The 18,095-nt window shown below is 36.4% G+C and overlaps 1 protein-coding gene across 14 annotated transcripts in view; it reads left to right on the top strand.

The window, feature by feature from the left end:
- CDC42BPA (CDC42 binding protein kinase alpha) overlaps positions 1-18,095 on the top strand; it is a 181,938-nt gene that overhangs the window by 90,968 nt on the left and 72,875 nt on the right. For all 14 annotated transcript variants that reach the window (XM_063152594.1, XM_063152595.1, XM_063152601.1 and 11 more), the window contains 5 exons: positions 11,014-11,107; positions 11,837-12,037; positions 12,611-12,859; positions 16,532-16,611; positions 17,609-17,775. In XM_063152594.1, the coding sequence (XP_063008664.1) occupies positions 11,014-11,107; positions 11,837-12,037; positions 12,611-12,859; positions 16,532-16,611; positions 17,609-17,775 (791 nt within the window). The remainder of the gene's footprint in view (positions 1-11,013; positions 11,108-11,836; positions 12,038-12,610; positions 12,860-16,531; positions 16,612-17,608; positions 17,776-18,095) is intronic.

Here is an 18,095-nt window from a genome sequence, read left to right as displayed (position 1 = left end):
ATTGAAATATGAAGTGAATAAACATAATATTTAAAATTGGCTGCTCAATGGAGCTTGTTTCTACCACCGTCAGCTTTAAACTTGTTTGATTTTTGTATTTCAAAGTGTCAACTAATAGGATGCCTCAAAAAAAAGAGTAAACTGTGCTCAAGATATTTAAATGCACTCCTGTGATAGTTACTTGTTTGTCATGTACTTGGTGTTGTTTCTCAATATTCATGCAACTTTGGGCTTGAAGGCCATTATTCTTTCCAATGTTGACTCAAATGGCAGTTTTCCCTGATGAATGTTGTTGGTGTGGAGTTTCTGTTGAGGAATGTGAAGCTATAAGCAGAGTGATCAGGTCCAAAAAAAGCATTGTGACAGCTGGGCAGGTTAGAAAGGCAAAAATAGTGAGTGCCCTCAGCCAGGTCCTCTGCTGTGTGTATTTGTAGCTTATTAGAAAAGGAGGAGAACACCAGACGGAGATAGAAACATCAAGTCTGCTTTTTTATTTTGTTTTCTAAGTGCTGTGTAAATTGAAGGTACCCAGCTCTTCTTTCAGGAATCATGCATAGCCTGGTGGCACAGCTTCTTGTTCATGGCCTATTTTTAATTGTGCTCTTTTACTTTAGGGCCCCTTGCTAGGTGAGCAATCCACTCCCTGCCATCCCATTTTTCCCCAGAGGCTCCTTCATTTCAGGTTGCTTCAATATTCTTAGTGTAGGCACAGTTAGTTAGTCACATAAGGATATAATTTAAACACCTCTTTTGAATTTTCTGCCTGCAAGTAGTTGTGTTCTGAGGAACCCTCTGTAAGCAAACAACCCTAATATAAATAATTTGCTTCTACATGTGTTGAAGTGCTCTGTTCTAGGGATTGTGTATTCCTGAGAATATTCTTTCATAATAATAAAAAAACATGCATTTAGTTACTGCAAATTTACAAAACAAAAGCACGGTGAGAAAAGTAATCCATGCCCTGGAATAAGTAGTTCAGGCCAGATAGTTCCTAGTTTGCATCTTCAGCAAATTTCTTCTATGTTTTGCCACCCAAAAGTCTTTCTATGAACCTTGTTTTGCTCCTGGCTGTCTTAAATATATATCTGCACACATATGTGTGTGCTGTAGGCATTCTTATGAGGAGATGAGCCTTCTCTGATAGCCAAGACTTTTTACATAGAGAAAATTGTGTGACAGAGCAGTGGTGTGGAGGGCTGCTCATGGAGTGGTGTCTGATGGCTTCAGGCCAATCTTGCCAGCACTGATTATCTTAACATTGTCAGAGCAATGTCAGAGACTAACCTTGATTGCTGAGCATTTTGGGATAAATAGGGGCTTTCTGTTAGTCACACTTTAGATCAGGGAAAGGAAGCTTTTAATTTTAACAAATTTTGTAAGCCTGTTATTAAATGTCAAGATACAATCAAGATAATTTTGTGGTTTTACCTGTCATATCCCTGCAGAGAGAGTGAAGGACTTTGCTGATCTTTGTTTGATGAAATGCAATTTCCAGTGGAAAAATAGACATATTCTTAATGCTAAAAGGCTGAAGATTGTTTCTGTCTTGAGCCACAAGAAGTTAGAAGTTTGTAGGCTGCTGCAACTGAACCTGTAGTACTTTGCTGTTACTGCATTTCAGAATTAGGTTGGAGGAGTTTTGGTACAACATAACCAGAAGGTTATTAGTGAAATAAAATTAAGAAGGCAGCTTTAGTCATAATTTCAGAGTCACAGGATGGGTGGGGTTGAGAGGGACCTCTTTAGGTCAGCTGCTCTAACCCTCCTGCTCAGAGCAAGGTCACTGAGAGTGGATTCCCAGGACCCCCTTCCCACTGGTTTTTTTGAGTAGTCCTTTCAAATTACCCATAATTCTGGATTGGCTTTGATCACTGAGTGGCACAGTGCCTCCAGAGTTTACAGTATTGTGCTGTGGTTATGTTACAGCTTGCTTCATGTAAGAATATTTACCTCATTTCCCAAGCATTGTCTCCTTGATTTTTACAAATTACATTCAGTTATAGCAATTTTTACTCATTTCCTGTGTTGATTTTTGTGATTTTCAAAACAAGTATTTGTTTTCCAAATCAGTTTTTGTTTCTCAAAAAGAAATAGTGTTTTTGAGACTAAAAAAAAGAGGAGGAGAGACCATCATGAATAACTATAAAAGCTACTAAAATTACCCAAAAAGAAATGAGGTACAAGGCTTTCATATTTTCATGCATTAAATTTTACTCAATAATACTATTCTGTTCAAGAAAAATGAATTATTAAACATTCAAATGTTCAATACTTTGTGTGCTCAATTTGATATTTGAGTCCTTACAAGGTTTTTTTGTCTAATACCAGTAACTCTGCTACAAGTCAAGCCTGAGGAAAGTTATGAACTTCTATATTCTTGATCCACTGTGAGAGGCCTGTGTCACTTGGGTTTGGGTTTTTCAATTTGTTTTTAACAGTTCCTATGGAAATTAACTTCTACTTTTTAATATGAACTTTTTCAAGTTTCAGAATGCATTGGACTTTCTCTTGCATGCTTGATTGTTTGTGACATCAGGAATTGGCTTTCTGATAATGTCTACCACTCTTTTATACTTATTTCATTGGCATTTAAAATCAATCTGTAAATCAGCCTTGTAAGGAACCAAATTTACAATGGTTATCAAATAGCACAGTGTGTTCCTAGTTTTAGTCTGTAAAGCTGACAAGACAATAGAAATAATCCCTAGGCAATCACAAGTGACTTCACCCTGACATCTCTTTAAAATGCTGCATGAGGGGCCTGACCTGCATGTGAGGGTTTTTTTCCATAGATTTCTGGTTCTGTCAGCTGCTCAGCATTGTAGATGAAGACAGTAGCTATGGGGAGTATGTAGCTGCCAAGCATTTATCCAAAAGAATTTTTCAAATCACCCCTTTTACTTATTTTTTTTTTTTTAAGAAGGAAGAAAATGGACATGAGCAGCTTTTAAAAATAATTATTTTTGGTTTGCAACTGTTATGGTGCTAGAGATATCCATTACTTGGAAACAAATACATATGCACAAAGCCAACAGGGAGACATTTTTCTGAGGTAAATTAATTCTGGGATATTATAATATGATGTGGTGGAGCATATATTTATAAGCCAGTAACTACACTCTGCTCAAGTGTTCAGGAATGAATATGAGTGCCTGAACAAACTCAAGATATATATGTGTTGGCTGACGTACTCATTCCCTGTTGCTTGTTATTATTTCCTTTATTAGCATTTGAAATTCATAAAGAACATTGGATACCGTAAGGTAAACACTGTGTTGTGTCCGGAATACTTGTCTGAGTGGCAGAAATTAAAGGCTGTGGAGCAAAGGACTGGGAGAGGACTTGGAGAGGTCAGCTAGTGCTTTCCTTGGGCTTCAAGGCAGGATCAAGCTGTAGCTAAACCAGTCTGACAGACATTTGTCTAACTGGTTTTGAAAGAAAAGTGATGGAGATGGTGGCATTTCCTGAACCAATCTGTTCTAATGTTTCATCTGAGTATCTTTTGTTGGTACTTAAATTCATTACTTTTTGTGTTACCACACAAAAAACTCAGTGTGGGTGAGTGTTCAGTTTAATCTGTTTTGCATTATATGCTTCAAGTCTGTGGTGCAGATTCTTCATAGTAAAAGAAAAATGTAATGTAATTACCTTATTTTTAGTGAAAACTGAAATTAGCTCTCTGTCTGGATAAAGGATTTAAAAAGTACACTTTGGCAGAAAGTGTGGTGTGGAAATAAGTTAGTTTAAAAGTATCTGATTCTGTAGGTGCTGCACCAAATGTACTGCACAGAGTACTTGGAACCTTGAATTTTGTAGTGTTTTTCATTTAGTTTTGTGATATTACTAAGAATAAAATTCGATTAGGATGTGTGACAATATCCACACTGATCAATAAATAATGACTATATCACAGATCTTGAGCCTTTATTGTCATGGTTTGGTTGATGTTTCCAACTAATTGATGAGTGTCTGTCCATTGAATGTAATGAGATTTAGAGGAGTCTCCTGCTGCTTAGAATAGAGAGATGCTTTTAGCAGAGGTGAATTACTGTGTGGTTCTGCAACAGCACATACATAATAATTTATTATCAAGAGTTAAAGACAAAACAAGGGAGTTTTACACTGTTAAGATACTGTTAAAAAATAATTGTAAGATAAGGTTGATTATGGCATTTTTCCCCCCCCTATAGTTGCTCTTCTTATTTAGTCTTAAATTCTGAAGTGTTCAATCTTTGGCTATTCCTGTTGACTTCAGGGCTGTATGCAAGGCTACTGCATCTTATTTGCTTGTAAGCTTTAGTTTGTCAGCTTTACATGAAGCAGATTTTGTTTAGTACACAAACATGCTGCAATGGTTTGGGTGCTATACAAATAATAAGGCTAAGATCAAAGTTATTTAAATTATTTTGGTTTCAATCGAAATACGCGCTTTTTGGATTTCACCCAAAAATGAAGGAGTGTCTGTTTAGGAGAAGGCACAGTAGAGGCTTGATAAGAGGCATGGTTAATGAGGTACAACATATTCCAGTTTTCTCATGCTCCTATCTTGTGCAGCCTATCTTGTTGGGATTGCTAAAGAATAACTGCTGACTGTCCAAATCTAATTTGGCTCAGTGCACATTGGTCTTTCTGCCAGATGGAGCCTATTTCTACTTTTGCTCATCAGAATTCAGATAAACCAGAGTTGGCAGAATATGGCAATGCTGACTTTGATATAACCCAGTCCATTGTAATGGAAAACAGAAATAACCTGCTGGACATCAATGTCCATACCTTTGACTGTGAAAAAAGGCATTATTTGACCAGCATTCTTGATGGGAGTTTACCATTTGTTTCACTCTGTGTATCTAAAGCAAGATGTCAGTAGAGCATCACTGAATGCCTTAATAAAATCTTCACAGGCACCAAATTTGCTCATTTCAGTGGAGTGCTGCCAAAATCAAGTGTCTTCATTTTTAATCATGGATGCAGCATTTCTGTGTGAGAGAGGTGTATGGAGGGAAAGTCTGCCTGAAACAACAGAAGGGAGTGAAATAAGCAGTTTGCCAAACTTCTGTCCTGACTAAGGATAATCTTGTGTTCTGAACGAATTTTGGATAAAAAGTCCAGGCATTCTGGCTGTGAAGTCTTGGTTGTGTTTTTTCTTAAAGTAGGTAACTTGGCAAAGGATGGCATTTCTTGTTGTAAGAGTGAATAATTATAATCATTGATGTCTGCTTTTAATCTTTTGATTTATACTTTTGGGGAATGCTCTTGCATGTACAATGAGCAAATAATGTACTGTGAAATCTCTAATTGGTAATAAGCTTTCTGCATCAGTTTCTCTGTGCCAGCAGTTACACCTGAAACTAATTTGTTTTTCTCAAATGCTGTATTTTAATTTGCATTGGTAGCATTAAAAATACTGTTGATGTGAATTTTTCACAGAAAAAAAATTCACTTGAACTACTCACTTTGTTCCTTGCTATTCAAAAATAGCATGTCTTGAGGTATGTGACCTGTTTAGGAAAATTAGTTGATTTCCATGCTTTTCTAATGTTAGCATTAGAAATAAAAATTTGTTTTCTAGGGTATCACTTTCTTATCTACTGGGCTCAGATAAACTAGTAGCTCAGCTATCAAATTGCTCCTTTGATTTCAGACAGGTCAGTTTCTTTATTCAGGCTCAGCTCACATCGTGCATTTAGAGCAGTGTGAGTCCCTTTATTCTCATTTCAGTTCTGCTGGTTTTTTAAGAGCTCAGCTCTGTATGCAAGGACAGACCATCAGCATAAATAAAAGTCCATCAGCATCTGAAATTTATTCCAAGGAGAATATGTTGGACATATTAAGAGGTTCCCACTTGTTCCACCTGGCCACTTTTGTTGATCTTGAGGAGAAGGACTCACTTCTTCCTCCATTTCTGGCTGATCATTTATTTTTTTTTGAAAGAAAAAATCATAATAACTAAACCAAGTAAATTTCCATCATAACTGTGCAGCTACCAAGAAGATGGATCCCTACTGGTCACAAAATCTTTAATGCCACTAGGAATTGTATCACACAAACTTAGAAGATACAAGCCTGTGAGTTGACCCACTGGCACAGCCTTTGGTAGTGTTTGACACCACTGCTGCTCAATCATTCTGATACAATTGCAATAATTGTCCCTCTGTTCTTGATGCATCTTCCATTTTGTTTGTCTGGTCCCCTCCTCCATAATGCTCCCCTCAAAACAAAATTTTAATATTCTTCTAAATCTGCTGATTCCTGATCTGTAGACCTGAGGAACTTCACGTGGTCTTGAAAAGAACAGAATTGCAGTGATCCAGTGATTCAAGGAATGACATAGGTGAAACTCAGGAACCCATATGCTTTGAAACCATAAGATGATCAGATAATTTAAGTTGTAAGGAACTTAAGAATATTTTCTAGTGCAAATTTCAATATGCAAGACCTCACGATTCCTTAAGTTTCCTTTAGTATAAGAAATAAATTCAGGGGAAAAAATACGTTCACATGTATTAAAAATTCTTTTTTAGTTTATTTTACAGCTGGAATGTGCTATGGATTTAGCATGTCTCAGAGGGAATACTTTTTCTTGAGTCTTACTGAACAAATGAAATTCTACTCTGGCTCATTAACAGAGAAATCAAAATAAATGGCAATAATCCAGGTATCTGCTGTAGTCCTATTTCAGAATGTTGTTTATATTAACATAGTTAGTATGTAAAATGTTTGGGTTTTAATTACAGCTTAAGAAAGTAAACGGTTTTAAAGAGGGGTGAGTGAAGTCATCTGGGTAAACATGCCAATCTGAAGAACAGCTCCCCACATTAAACTAAGAAGCATTATAAGGAAGAATTCATTACAGATTTTTCTTTCTTTTTTTCATTAGCCTTTGCTCATTTTCAGTGCAAGTGAATTGTTCAGTATTGCACACTGTTTATTCCTATTGCATTCTTCAGAAAACAGCAGCAAAGCTGCTGTGCAGTGCTGATTTTCTCCTACAGTCAAGGCCAGCAAAGCTTAGAAAAGTAGAATTTGCTCCTGGACACTCTGTTGAAAGTCAAAGTTTAAATGGACATACTTGTTTCTAAAGAAGTCTATTTGGTCCAGATTTCTAGTTCCTTTAGTGCTGTTAAATCACTCATTAAAAAAAAAAAAGTTTCTTTGGGTATGTTGGGTTCTGGTGTGCCCTTAATTCAGTGTGGAGCATATTTGAAGAATTTGTGGTAGCTTGGCTCGTGCAGGTCCAGCTCTGGCAGCCTGTACCCCTTGCACATTGAGGTTCCTCCCCTGAAGCTTCGGTCAGAGAGGGGCTGAACTGTCGGGGACTTGGTCAGGGTCTCCAGAGAAGCACAGTGGTGTCAGAGCAATTCAATACCTGTTCCCACTAGAAATCTGGCTCATAAAATACCTTTCAAATGCTTATATTTCTTGAAAGTGAATTAGTATTTCATATTTGAAGTGGGCTGACCTTTTATTGCAGTGAACTAATTACAGAGTTAGTGGGGTATTTAGGCTCTACAGCCTTCTAGCCAGATGATATTAATTGCTTGACTGAGCACCATGGTTCTTGTTGAGTGATGTTTAAATGGCCTGCCCACAATCACCTGGTAATTCTTATCTACAAAGATTCAGCCCAGTGCTCTATTCACTGAGCCGTCTAACTTTTCATTATTTGCTCATTAATTTTGCCAGATTTTAGGTACTCAATCTGGAATTTTCCTTCCTTAGTGTTTGCCTGAAGCCATAAATGTTCCTCTTTCCAGAAATAAAATCAAGAATCATGGATTGCTTTTCCTATATAGAATTTCAATTAATAAAATAATTATTACAAAACCAGTGAGAAAATCTTCTACTATGGGGTGTGGAGACTTGAAATTTAGGAGAGAATCCTCCATGAGTCATGGATATATTTTCATTCCTCTTTCTCCCACCTAGATATTTTCAGGTTATAATTTTTCCCTCAATATTCCATTTCTTATGAGTTCCAAACCACTGTGTGCAGAGTTTGATCCCTAAATACTTTTCAGTTTTCTTCTGCTGTATTTGCACTGCTGCAGAGCTGTGATATTGAAGGAATTTGGAGAGATGCTGATAAACAGACACTAGAGGGTGTGTGGAGTGTCTCTGTTACTGTTCCTGTTCTCTTCCTGTTGGTGCCAAAGAAGATTGCCATGCAAATTGGACAGGAACTGGACATGAGGAAAGAGGATACAGTTGTCCTGTATCACAGGAATAGGAAGCCAGTGGAACAGGACTGTGAGTAAATAGTGACTGCTGAGAACTGAAATGGGATAAAAAACAAGATTAGTTAAATTTGAGCAAGCAGGGAGATGAGGACTTGGGAGTGAAGAAGGTGAGAGAGGAAGGAGGAAACAGAAAGGGAGGAAATTTGGGGTTGATAGGCTGTGAAGGATTGGACATCTCAGCTTTTGACATGGGTGTAGGAGAGATAGGAATAAAAGTGCAGTTGAGATGGAAGTAGAAGGAACCAGTCCATACATGGAAGAAACTGGGATAAGCTGGGGAAGGTGGAGTGGATGTGAAGAGAGAATACCATATTCTCTTTAGAACAGGCGATAGATCAGCTCTGATCACTAAAGGGAGTAAACAAACGTCATTCAAAAGAAAACCTGGAACAAAACTCATCATTCTAATGCAATCTAGCTGCTGCAGGCCCAGTAAAGATGCTGGGTTTAAGACATGATTTTTTTCCCATAATCACCACCTTCACACTCTTCAGTTACACTGGCAATAATTACTCCTGTTCCTTGTTTCCCTCTGGGGCTCATAATTTTCTTTCCCTTTGCTTATAGCCTACTCTGCTCTGCAGGTACCAGCAATTCTTGTCTTTCAAACTGTCTTTTATTAATGTAGCTCAGAATTCAGAACAGTTGTTCGTAGCCCATAGCTTCTGTTACAAGAGCTGAAAAGAATTTGTTTTTATTAAGTTGGTCTTTTCTTTTTTCCTTAGCTGTAAAAATTATTCTTATGAAGTTATTACTGAGCATTACAAATGCCACTCTGCAAGAAATTGTTGTTCCTTCAAGTGTTGTTTGCAGGTTTGGTTTTGCACAGTGTTGACAACACAATGAGATTTTCCATTTTTTCTTGCTGTTTTGTGAGATTGAATGGGAGAGGTTGGGATGATGATGATGGTTATTAATGTTATTATTATTTCTCTTGGGAATATATTAAAAGATAGAATGTGGATAAATGGAGCCTCAAGGGTGACTCATGTTTTTGTTTAGCTTGAACTAGGTCCAGCTTCTAGGAGGAACTGGATTTTAGGTGCATGTTTTTGCAAAGTGTTTTAAACTGAAGTTATAATTCCAGCAGTCTCAATGGCATGTGTTTGTTTTTATTTAGAAACGTGTTTAAGGAATGTTTTTGGTGGGCGAGTGCAAAACAAACACAGCTATCTCAGTCTGGAGGCTGCAACTCTTTGGCATATTCAGTGTCAGCAAAAATCAAGTGGAGGAATGGTCTTATGAGAATGGACTCAGTTATTTAGTTATTCAGTTATTTTTCTGATTTACTTTGTAAAGAATTGTCTTTATGCTCACTTGCAAGTTGTGAAAGTGTGATTTCTTGCAGTGTTTGTTTTCTACTTTGTAAATATTTCTGAGCATTTAAAAGGTGCCTAAAGTTTGTTTTCAGCATGTGCTGCTATCTGCTTGTCTTTGAGTAACACAAATTCAGGAAGTTATTTTCTTCCAAACAACAAATTTTACCATATTTATTGTCACCAAGTGTGTGACACTGTGACACCCTTATGCCATGGGTTCTATAATGTTGTTCAAAGTGTGATTCTAATTTTTTTTCTGTTGTAAATTATCAGTAAGCCTTGTCTATAACTTGACTTTTAGTTGGGAAAAAAAAACCCACCACAAACACAACATCAAAATCCAAGCAACAAAATTTGCTCTCATATGCAATGTGAACATTTAGCTTGTGAATATTTTGAGATTTGTCTGTAAAGCAATCAGTGGCATTCATTTTATAAGTTGTTTGGGGAGCGAAGCAAAGTGAGGAATTAATTTTTTTGCTGTTTTTTTAGGAGGTTTGTTCTTAGATCTTAAAAATATTCCATGAGAAAATATTTGTAGACCTGTATTCATACAGTCATGACTTATGCTTTGAATATAATATATAAGGATGGTGTAAGAATCTAATGTCAGATATGTTTAAAATGTAACTTGATGTGTGTTTTTAATATCTATACTTAATTGAAAAGAAATTTCAACATTTGAACCTAGTTTACAAGTTGAACAACAAATGTCCCTCTGGTAACTGAGGGCTTTTATCCTACTCAGCTGTACACTGGGAACATACACTCTACCTGTATTTCATACACTTAGGAAAAGCCTGAGACAAAAAAAGGCCAAGTTTGCAATATGAGGAGTTTATTATATGAGGAGTTTATTATATGTTTATGATGCTGCCTGCTTAGAAGGGTAGTTCCATCTGCATCATGAGCTCAGTGGGGCAGCCAGAGTGTGGCCAGGCCGAGCTGCAGTGGTGTGTACCATGGTCATGTCAGCAGAAGCATGACAGATGTGCACAGTGAGCTGAGATGCATGTGAGAGAAGAATGTCAGTGAAAGACAGCAAATCTAAAAATGTGTAAACTATTTCAGTATTTCATTGGCCTTTGTTCTGTTGTAAAATCTAGGGGTTGTTTTCCAACTCCACTATAAGCATGCATCTTCCACTTGAGAGCATTTCACTAAAATTCTTCAGATGGTTTTAAAATTTTATATATGAAAGCTCAGAGTAAATAAGATTCTCCTGCCTACCCTTGAGACATGAGAGGAATTTAACTACACAATTCTTACTAAAATTAAGAAGCATTGTAGGATTTGACTGATCTACAGCCTCATGAAATGTCTCTAGTGCAAATTTCACCATATCATGAGTGACTGTTGGGTTGCTGGTTTTCAATGAAAAGACTTGCAGAGTTAATGCTTGGAATACATCTAATGCAGTACATTTTGTACTAATCCTGGAATTTGTTTTATTGCAGGGATATAAAACCAGACAATATCTTGATGGATATGAATGGACATATTCGATTAGCAGATTTTGGTTCTTGTCTGAAACTGATGGAAGATGGAACGGTAAATTAGAAAGAATGATACATTCCTAAATATTTTTTCTTAGTCCATTGATAGCCACAAAATGTGTGCTAATAAAGGGAATAGGTGCCTTATGGCAAATGAAATGGAGCAGTAAGTGGTATTGGTATATAATTGACTTTCTTGAAAATTCAACTGCAGACTGCTTGGATTTGCAGTATATTAAGAACTTTTTAGCATAAAGGGAAGCTGTGCTGTCAATGCCAAGTAGGTGTTTATGAACTATGAATCTCTCAGTTTTAAGCTCTGAGCTCTAATCTTTATTGAAAATGTAAGCTGTAGTATGAGCGGGATGAGATACTGAAATGGGATGATGTTCTTCTAGTCCATTTAAATTTGCACATTAAGTGTGACTAGAATGTAATTCCAGTATGTTTAATCATGTCCCAGAGGATTACAAAGTATTTGACCTAATATATGTGACTACCAAATCTCTAATTGCTTGCTGGCTCTAGTCCTGACAATTGACAGTTCTGTCCTTTATCTGTTTTTAAATATTGATAATAGTTTAGCAAAAGTAAATTATTAGGTTGCCTATTACTGCAGTTGGATGGTTAAGTATTTCTTTATGAATTTAGAAGCTTTTGCTTGTGTTTAGTTGTTCTTGTTATGACAAGAATGCTGGACTAGAGTTATGTATACATGGACATAGTATGACAGTGTCTGTAATGATGAAAGTTGATTTTAATCCTGAAAATGTAACTTCTACAGGTCCAATCTTCAGTGGCAGTTGGAACACCAGACTACATCTCTCCAGAAATCTTGCAGGCCATGGAAGATGGAAAAGGGAAGTATGGGCCCGAGTGTGACTGGTGGTCCCTGGGCGTTTGCATGTATGAAATGCTTTATGGAGAAACGCCCTTTTATGCTGAGTCCTTGGTGGAGACCTATGGGAAAATAATGAACCACAAAGTTAGTGCACTTTCTGTCTGTCTCTAAGCTAATTTTTAATAATGGGGTAACTTGAAAACGTATTTAAAAATAAGTTTTTATGTGCTAATTATCTTAAGTGTTCATAAATGTAGAACAAAATATGTTTCCATGTAGCAAGTTAATGCTTATGGATTGCAGATGACTTTGCTTTGGAATAAGGCTAAAACTTAAAATCTGGGTTTGGAAACATAGATGTTAATTCACTCTGGAGTCTGTCTTGGCTACATTGCATCAATCTTGTTGTGTTTCTTTTTTCTGGTGAACCCATTCCTTGGCTTATGCAGAAGATTCTAAAATGTTCTTCCACATGGAGCTAGCTGTAAAATTCAACAGCTGTAGTGTAAGAGAAATTTAAATAAAGGAGAAAAAGTAGAAGATATCTTAATAGTTTCCATCCTTAGCAGAAGTCTTTTCCTTGAAGCCTTACTGCATGTATTTCAGAGCTGGAGTATTTGCACATTTCTTTTTCTAGTTAATGATTTTCACTAAGAAAGTACATTTTCCCAACTTTTTCTTGGTAATAAACTATTTCCTCTTATTTGAATCTTTAAGGAGAGGTTTCAGTTTCCTGCTCAAGTGACAGATGTCTCTGAAAGTGCGAAGGACCTCATCCGAAGGCTCATTTGTAGCAGAGAGCATCGACTTGGACAAAATGGAATAGAAGACTTTAAGAACCATCCATTTTTTGCTGGGATTGATTGGGACAACATTAGGAACTGTGAGGCACCTTACATCCCAGAAGTCAGCAGCCCTACTGATACATCAAACTTTGATGTGGATGATGATTGCTTAAAGAACTCTGTAAGTATACAATTAACATTTTGATGAATCAGCCTTTGTGGTATACTTTGTAACAAAATGTATGGAAAAGGCAGTTTATTTCACTGTGTTCTGCATAAATAACAGTTAGATGCTGCTTTGAAGAGCTGAGAGAGGAATACTTCCATAGTTTGTAGGCTGGTCCTAAAATCATACTTGTGTAAGGATAAGGTTTGTAAATTCACTGTAGCTTTATGTGTCTTTAGCTAACATACATCTGTTGCATTAACAAGTTTAGTGTCCATGTCTTACAAAGAATAATACATTTACACACAGATAATCTGCAAGACTACTTCTAGCAGAGCATTGCTAAGGCTTAGTATAAGTTTGCACATTGCATTTTACTGTATTTTATTACTCTACTCTAATTGCTCATGTTGGTGTTTGATTCCCTTCAGTTCATTTCCACTATACTTTTTCCAATCTTTTCTCCAACTCGAGTTTTGAGAAATGTAGGAGAAATATTACAGCCATTTCTTAAGGAACGAGAAAATATTTTTACCTTTCCTTAAAATGCTCTGCAGCTATTGATTTTATCAGACTTTTGTTTCTATGCTTTTGAAAAGGAGCTTTGATAGATGCCTTAGCATTGGAGGAATGCCTTGTGTTCTCTCTTTGGAAATACCTTTGGGTGTGTTTGTGTGTGTGTCTGTTGAAAGATGCAGAAACCTGCTGTTTACATGTCAGATAAAGCATTTTCACCACTTTTGTTTTCTGAACTGCCTGTACATCTCAGTTTTCTGGGCATGCAGATAAGTGGCAACGTGAATTGTTGTAGACAAGATGATCATTATTTGCATTCCCTTTTCTCCAGCTGCACATTAAAACATGGAAACCACTTTGACTAAAACACTTTGTGGGTGTCAGTCTCTTCTCCCAAGTAATAAGCCACAGGGCAAGAGGAAATGGCCTCAAGTTGAGCCAGGGGAGGTTTAGTTTGGATATTGGGAAAAATTTCATAACCAAAAGGGCTGCCCAGGAAAGTGGTGGAGTCAATTGACTCACTGGAGGTTTTTAGACATGGTCCTTAGGAAAGTCATTTAGTGATGGACCTGACCCTTAATGGCTGGACTCAATGATCTTGAAGGTCTTTTCCAATTTAAGTGATTCTGTCATCTCTGGTTAAATCTCAGACCCCTTTTCCTTATAGGCAAATTAAGCAAGTCAGTGTAGCTGCATAGGATGATTTGCACTTTTTTCATTTTGTTTCCTCACTTATATCTGATATTTCCTTCTCTCTTCACAGCAGAAGTATTTTTATCTTAAAAATTGTTTATACAGTCTTCAGATACAAGTTTGCACATTATTTTGTCCAGCAACAGGTGGGAGGATGGAGTAGCTGGAGTGGATGCTGTATGTAGCAGGTCTTTGTTTGTGAAACTGAGATACTTTTTAGAGGTTGTTCACACATTTTAGTGTTGTCCATTCCACCACTCCTCCTTTTTAGAGCCCATTCTCCCACTTGAGGTTTTCAAACTATGCCTGAATAGTGTGAATGCTTTACCATTGTGAAGGAACAGGGACCTGCAGGTGAAGAAAAAACGCTCCTCTGCTGAGTTACTGGACTCTCAGCTGAGAAAAATGAGACAATTCTTACTTTGCTTTAGACATTTGGGGCTGAAAAGCAATGCCCCTGAACTGTTAGAGAGGAATGCCAGTTTCTAGAGCTTCTTTTTCAGCTTCCTAATTTGAAACATCTGAAGGTTTTGTTCTGTTTTAATATAAGGATGTTATTTTCTTGGCATTTCTTTTCACACCTAGTGTCTCAGAACTGCTGAAAAAACCTAGCCTAAAGGCATTGCATGACTGAGAATATTTTACATTTTTGCTTTGACCAGAGGACATTGTATTTCATATTGCTTTGCCTCAAATTCCTTATATATAACTTGGAGGTATTTTCTCCTCCATATTTCATACATATCTTTTGAGGAAGTTCCACATACTCACACTGCTATTATAGGAGTCAGCAACACAGATAAGCCCATGAGACTTTTTTTTTTTTCCAAAAATTCTTGGCAAGATTTGAATTGCATAGAGCAAATGAGGAAAACCCAATGCTGAAGATAAAAGACAGTGTTGAAAAGCCATGATTGTTATTCTTCCTGAACTTTGAATGAGACCATAGTCCCATGGAAAAATTATATACATAATAATGACATTTAAAAAGTATGTTGAATGTACACACAAGCATAAAGGGCAGAACTGTGCTATTCAGGCAGCCTAAGCTGCGCTGGGTTTTAGCTTTTCACTGTTTGGTTTGGTAGCCTTATTGAGGGATTCAGTCATAATTTTCTCAGCATGGTTGTACTGCTAAATTTACACAAGCAGCAGGAGATATGTGTCTTGACCTCTGCAAAACAAATTCTTTCACAGAATCTTACCTTATGATCAATAGAAACAATTTTTTAGGTATTTAGTAACCTCTCAGTGTGGTACCTGAGAATTGTCATGTGGGCTGTTAAAATCGTGCAATTAAGTATTTGATATTTTTAAAAGTTATTTGTGAATACAGTTTTGAAATTTGAATCTATGAAAGGTGAAAACAAAATGTAAAGGAGAAATAGAATTTTACTTTTTCTCACCATAGTAATCTGTAATAATTGATATTTTTATTATGATTTAGTGGAAAGTTAAGGCTTTGTAATTTGATCTTGTCCTCAGTTTCCAAAATGCTCAACTTCATGAATTTACACAATCTAGCAATATCATTAGTGTTGTTTGGGAACTCATTAATAACATGAAAGTTTTTGTCAGCTAAGAGGACAAGGTTGTGATGTAAAATAGCTGAATCACCACTGGAAAGGTAATTTCAGATTTCTTTTGAATGCAGTCTTACTTCTTGTCCTTCCCTGCAGAGTTTTATATGAAAGAAATGTACAACTGGTTCCTTTCGTTCATTTTTGTTTGTTTTAGAAAGAAATTGTTAAGAAAGGTATATATAACATACCTTTTCTGACAATTTGGAATCTTTTATCACTTCCAGTGCAATAATCATCTTCTTGAGGATTTTCTTTTGGTGACTGTTATGGCCATCTCTAATAGAGCAACATAAACCTTGCCTCTTGGGCTTAAATAGGAAGCTTTTAACAGAAAATTAGGAATATTAGAACTTCAAATAGTCCAAATAAAATAACAACAGGGTTATTTTAGCCTGAATAGCAACTCAAAGAGTTGTCTTTGTTTGTAGTTTTTTGTCTGGCAAGAAAGAGGAGCAAAGAATGAAGAAATGGTCAAAGTACTAATGGGATTAGAACACTCTCTGGTATTATTTCTTTCTAATAAATGCCTGTTGATTGTTCTTTCCAAATAGAGGTGGCCCACTCAGAAGTGGGCTGGTAATTCTACAGGCAGGAAGCCCTGTTGACTGAATAGCAGAGAATAAAAGGTGTTGCACTTTGTGCTAAGAGCTTCTTGGAAAAATAGCCTATTTAATCAGAAAGACATTTTTTATGTCAGCATGCCCTGGTTTTGTATATGTTAAATGCTATTATAAATAGAATTAGTTGATGTTGTTTCGTATTTGGGCTGTAGATAAGGATGACAGTGAGTATAGTTCCCATGATATTAACACTTCTCATATGGTTAAACTGAAAAATCTGTTTCTTTTAAGTCCAGTAGGATACTGCTTACTCAACTGTCCTGTTATTTTTCTAGGAAACAATGCCTCCACCATCCCACACTGCATTTTCTGGCCATCATTTACCATTTGTGGGTTTCACATATACAAGTAGCTGGTAAGTTAAGAGTTAAAAAATTGTCTCTAGGCTAGTTACACAGTGTTCCAACTTTCTGTCTTTGAATCATATTGAGCAGATATCAAAGAATGTGGTTTATTGAGGAAAGTACCATAATCTAAAATGCTGTCTGTTCAAGAGAATGAGCTCTCTGCAGGTGAAATTTACATATATGTACAGGTCAGCACCTTTGCTCAGGGCGGTTTTGAGAGAAAGGTTGTTATTAGAGAATATGTAAAATTAACTGCCCATTACAAAGTTAAGACTGGATGTGTGGACCCGAATAGAACTTAGTTTGTTAGACATTAAAACCACTTTTATTTCTAGCCCTTTGACACTTCTGTAAGTCTGAATAGAAATTTTGTAAAAGTTACTTTGATATCTGCTATTATTGTAGAATTTATTTCACTCATTTCCATTGCTAAACTAAACAGTGAAGTCCCTTGTATGCTTCTTGTTTATGGAAATAAAGAAAGTGTTTACAAGCATTGAAAAGACAGGCCAGTTTCTGCTGGGAAAGTGACTATGTCCTAGAATGTCCTAGACTTCAAAAGCATTATTTGCATAAGTAGTAGCATGTGTACATGAGTAGCCACAGCATTTCTGACATGTCCATGCCCTAGTTGTTACAGGATAATTTCATACCATTTTTAGTGATTGTTGTCTTTAAAGCATTTGTGATAGTTGATTAACTATTCTCAAATGAACTACTATTGTGATTTTACTGTCTAAGCTTTTTGCTATCTGGCTAACATAGAGTGTCCATAATGATTTATAATCAGGAGTTCATCCAATCCTGTGTAACAAAAAATGCATTGAGGAGATCAGGCATGCTAGGCAAAAATTCATTCGATTTCCAATGAGCTCATACAAACAAAGTATTATAACAAGATGTTACAATAAATGGCATAGTAATTAACAACTTAAACAGACTGTTTATTGGTTGATGTTTTCATAGCAGTTGTAAAATCCAATACTATTTCTTTTTTTCCCCCAGTGTTCTTTCAGACCGCAGCTGTCTAAGACTGACAGCTGGACCACCCTCCATGGATCTTGATGCCAGCATTCAGAGAACTTTGGAGGACAGTTTAGCAACAGAAGCTTATGAGAGGAGAATAAGACGTCTAGAACAGGAAAAGCTTGAACTTAGCAGAAAACTGCAAGGTATAGTCATTAAAAAAAAAAAATAATTCCATACTTTTTAAACTTAGATTAACCTGCAATTTTGTAAGACACTGTTTATAGTATGGGGAAAAAAATTAAATATGCTTCCTGGAATGCTTTTTAGCAGAAAATAATTCTTGTTATTATTTTGATTGACAAATTAAATTTCTGTTATGCTTTATGCCTGAAACACACCATGTAAGCAACTTCTTGTGCTAACTTTGTTCTCACTGGCCATTATGGCATAAACATTTCATTCTTAAAACTCTTAAGCATTTAGTTGGTGTAGCTGACAATTACTGAAAAATTGGCACATAATA

This window comes from Melospiza melodia, chromosome 3 (assembly GCF_035770615.1).
Source record: "Melospiza melodia melodia isolate bMelMel2 chromosome 3, bMelMel2.pri, whole genome shotgun sequence".
Classification (NCBI taxonomy): domain Eukaryota; kingdom Metazoa; phylum Chordata; class Aves; order Passeriformes; family Passerellidae; genus Melospiza; species Melospiza melodia.
The sequence above is the reverse complement of the archived record's forward strand: the minus strand, read 5'-3'. Positions and strand labels throughout refer to the sequence as shown.